At 44.0% G+C, this 4365-nt stretch overlaps 1 protein-coding gene across 1 annotated transcript in view; it reads right to left on the reverse strand.

The window, feature by feature from the left end:
- TMEM38A (transmembrane protein 38A) overlaps window positions 1-3408 on the reverse strand; it is a 39452-nt gene extending 36044 nt beyond the window's left edge. The window contains exon 1 of the mRNA XM_018568205.1: window positions 3179-3408. Coding sequence (XP_018423707.1) covers window positions 3179-3302 — 124 coding nt within the window. The 5' untranslated portion in view covers window positions 3303-3408. The remainder of the gene's footprint in view (window positions 1-3178) is intronic.
- Between the last annotated feature and the right edge of the window lie 957 nt (window positions 3409-4365).

Consider the following 4365-nt stretch of genomic DNA (forward strand, 5'->3'; position numbering starts at 1 on the left):
GCATGTATATTAACGGGCATCGCTGCCCGTTTTTAAATTGCGGCCATTTCCCGCTCGCGCGCGCCCGGTGGCGCGCGCAAGTGGGCGTGTCTGAGCGGACGTCTAGAGACGCCTGCTCAGATCTAGAGAGCTCCTGGCCGGCCGTTTTTTTACTACGGCCGGCCCGGAGGCAGTTAAGGAGGGTATTTTTTATCCAAATAATCGGCCAACTAGCCGATTATGAAATAAATTGTTAGTTGCAGCCATAGATACAACTCACTGTCTGTTTGAATGAGCCCTTGAATCAGAACTTCAGGCAAACTATTTATTTTAGCTTTGTATAGGTTAGGAAAGGGTTAGAACCACTGCCAGGATATTATTGCTGTCTAATTCCTTACACGGCAGATTTCCCTAATTTCCAATCCTGTCCTTGGTACAGTAAGTAAGGAGATTCTCTCCAATGGGAACACAGATGGAATTTAAAGCACATTCATTACTGGAGTGAGCAAGGGTCAGAATCTCCATCAGGCTGTTGTTGTTGCCTGAGTCCCTACTGGTACCCTTACTACTTGTAAGTAAATCTCCACAATGGGGACACCGCAATAAAAAGCTGACAGAGGTTCTAAGGCTTTTCCCAACCTATCCAAAATACACATTTGGCACAGTTGGAGTTCTACTTCAACGGCTTGTGCACAGGATATTTGATTGTTATTAAACAAAGGGAATGGCTTAATTTTTGCAAAAAGAAGGCATGTTTTCCAAGTGGTTTCAGCCATGTCAGATCCAGTATCCACTAACTGCACCACAGAGCAGCTAATGGAAGGGAACAGCACTGAATATATGGAAAGTATGCGTTTGATACATGACAAATCAGCTAATGCTGAAGGAAGCTAGAAGTGGATTGCCTTGTTTTTCCACTTAAACATCCACCATAGCCTCTCCATGCACATAATTAACAATGTTCTGCTGCTGCACTGTGGTTTGCCTAACATCACTTAGCATTGGTCAATGGAAAGCACACAAGTACTGTATATGGAAACTTATCAGCAAATATGTTGCTGATAAGTACTCCAAAGTCTTGAGCAATAAACAATGGTGGATTCAGATACAATGCATTTTCTCCATTCCTTTATTAGTCTGCTGGGTTAAAGGTGGTGTTGGGGAGGGAGACAGTTACTGGGTTAAAGGTGGGGTGTTCATTCCCTTGGTCCAGTTTTTTTGCAGACCCAGACTGCAGTTTTGGAGTCTCCATTTTCCTCCCATACCCATTAGCAGTGGGGAAGCTACACATTCTGTCACCCGTGGCAAAGGCTCAAAGTTCCCCATCCACACACCTAGTGGCGCCCCTCCTAAAGTGGCACCCGGGGCACATGCCCCCTCCTCCCTAGCTTCGGCCCTGCCCATTAAGGATGAAAATCCTGTGTGCAGTAAGCAAATTCAGTGAGTGACAGCTGCTTATGGTTCCAAAACGATGACATCAGTTGCAGTAAAGTAGAATATTTTCACCTTATCTGCCCTGGAACTAGTATGCAGCTGGCACACACTGAAATTAGCCATGTTTTAAAACCCTTTCCCTGGACAAGAAAAACCTTTACTCCAGCACAAATGACACTACATCTTGATGTTATAGGTTATTATAAAATAGCACTGTGGCTTGCACTTCTGCCTTTAAAGCTCTTGAGGTCCCTGGTTTAAATACAGGTTTGGCCAGGACACTATCTGCATGCAATTTGCATGTTCTCCCTTTGCTCCCAGGTAATAAACCTATGTAAAGGTGGCCATACACCTGCTGATTATCAACCGATAATCGCGGGAAATCCCGCGATCGTACCATAATCGGCAGGTGTATGGAAGGCGTGCGACCATTTCTACTGTACGGTCGCACATCTTTTGTCATAAGAGCATGTTGGAAAACCAGCCGAAAATCTTACGATTTTCGTCGGGTTTGTGGCGTGTTCATAAGACAAATGCCGCACGGGCCAGTGTGCACACTGCCCGTGCGGCATTGGAATCATCGGAAGCCCTCCCCTCAGCGGGGCGGGCTTGCGATGATCGCAAGTACGATCTGCCTGTCCAAGATGGGCAGATCGTACAAGCTTTAATTACTTTACAACCAACGCAAGACGAAAGTCGTGCGATGGTTGTAAAGTGTATGGCCAGCTTTACACAGGGGACTCTGAGAACCAGAAACTGCCATGTTAATGCTATTGACAGAATGCATCATATGTGGAAACTTTTCTTGTGCCCATTGTTCTTCTGTAAGCGCGCCTCTCAGTAATTGGCTCAGGTTATCGGTCTCTTAGATGCCAAGAAAAAAATGTTTCCAGAGGTTCAGGTTTTTAAGTAGCTGCAGCAGTGGATGAGGGTGACCAGAGGTGCTGTCAAAGTTGTAGTACAGGGGGTAGCTCTCTAGCTGTTGCATGCTTGCATGCATTCTCCATTGCAAGACTGACAGTCATAAGTACAAAACCCAATGCCCAAAAGCATGTTGAGTTTTGTAGTTTCAGCACAGCTAGAGTGCCGAGGTTGCTTACTTTGTAGTAGTAGTATGTATCCTATGGTTTCGGCTGACCAGCACTTCAATTAAACTGGCCATACACTTTTAGTTTTTTCTTGTTCAGCCTCACGGTTTAGACATGTTTAGTGTGGATGAGAGATTCAACCACTCCTGGCTATTGTATTCTGACAGCAGCAGGTGTGTGCTGTCAGAATACCCATACAGTGACTGCAGTTGATCAGCTGAACTGCCTCCTTCCACAAAAGTTGAATGGAGGGGTTGCCGAAGATGCCACACACTGCTTACATTTCAAGCAGTGTACAGCCAGCTTTACTTTGTCTGTATAAACACAGTACAGGTTTTCTTTAACTCATTCATCAAAACTAGAGCAGTCAAAATCTGGAGAAATACCCCATGGCAACCAATCAGCTTCTCTCTTTCATTTTCAAAGCTTAATTGAACAAACTGAAGAGAAGAGCTGATTGGTTGCCAGTTCCAGTTTTCATGAATTCCCCCCATTGTCTTTCTTTATCCTTAAAAGGTAAACTGTATGAATGTATCCACCTGAAGCACATTCCATCCTGCAGTGTTCTATTGTACGAAATAGTACTGAGGACACGAGAAGGCATGGATTCATCAACAAGGACATGCAGCAAATGCAACTAAATGAATTGCAATAGTACCATTGACTCCAACACCCACCTGGCTCATACTTGAGGTACAGGATGGAGATGATATAATAAGCCACATCGAACAGAGGGAAGACAGGCAGTTTGGAGAAGGATGCAGCCAGGTCCTCTAGGCTGAGAGATGACAGCAGATCCATGGTGTTTCAGTGTGTCCCAGACCGGCCTTGCTGATGAAGTGACAGCACGCTGCACAGGGATCTGAGCTGTATGACAAGCAGACCGTATGGGTTTCCCTTTCTCCACGCCCACCGCTACTACTGCAAAAATAAAACCTCCGCTGTCAATACTATATTTAGCTGACTGACTGAAGCAGGCCCCTCCTCTTCTGCTGCTTGAGAGGACAGGAAAATAGAATACAATTATAAGTACAAGCTGGACTTCCTCGTCATCGAAGCAAAACCCCACTTCACAAGCTGCTCTGTGTATTTATTGCAGCTTTATTGCATTAGCATCCACATTTATGTACGGTGCCAAGAAGGCAAATTGTTAACTACTGCTAGCTAATTATGGGTACACATTCTTAAAGTGACACTAAACTCAGGCGTTAAATCTTCAAAAAACATTCAAGTACCTTAACTATTAACAAAAATGTATCTTATTTGTGTATCATTCAGCTGTAGATCCTCAAATCATCTCTGAATTGGTGCTGACACTGTCCTTCCTTCTGGAGGGTGGCTACTTTGTTCCCCATGGTCCCTGTGTGTTGTAAAGTAGACACCGCTCCAAGCTTGCTCCCATGATGGACTACAATCTCACTTTTAGTTTACTAATTTGTATTGAGATTGTAGTCTATCACAGGAGGGGGCTTGAAAAAATGTTTTTAATGTTTTTTAAACCTTTGTTACATCTCAGTGCTGCTGATCTTCTGCATCCTCTTTGCAATCACTTCTGCTCCACATGCATGCTTTCCAGTTATGTCTAGGGATGGGCGAATCTGTTTGAAATTTGTGAAACCCAAATTTAGCAGCGAATCCCATTGTAGTCTTGGAGAAGGGGGGTAAATCTTAATACTAAATTCTATTCGTTTTCAAGGATAAACGCAAGCTATTGTTAAAAAGTGCATGTGAAACTGGGCACTGCCTTTTTTGGGTTTACTTCTCTTTTAGGTCACAGGAGTATATTTACTAATGTATTCTAATGAGACCCAAAGTCAGCATATAGAAGGCTACTGCCCTATATATATATATGCTGACAGCACAG

Source organism: Nanorana parkeri, unplaced genomic scaffold, assembly GCF_000935625.1.
Source record: "Nanorana parkeri isolate BGI_ZX_2015 unplaced genomic scaffold, ASM93562v1 scaffold1154, whole genome shotgun sequence".
NCBI classification, from domain to species: Eukaryota; Metazoa; Chordata; class Amphibia; order Anura; family Dicroglossidae; genus Nanorana; species Nanorana parkeri.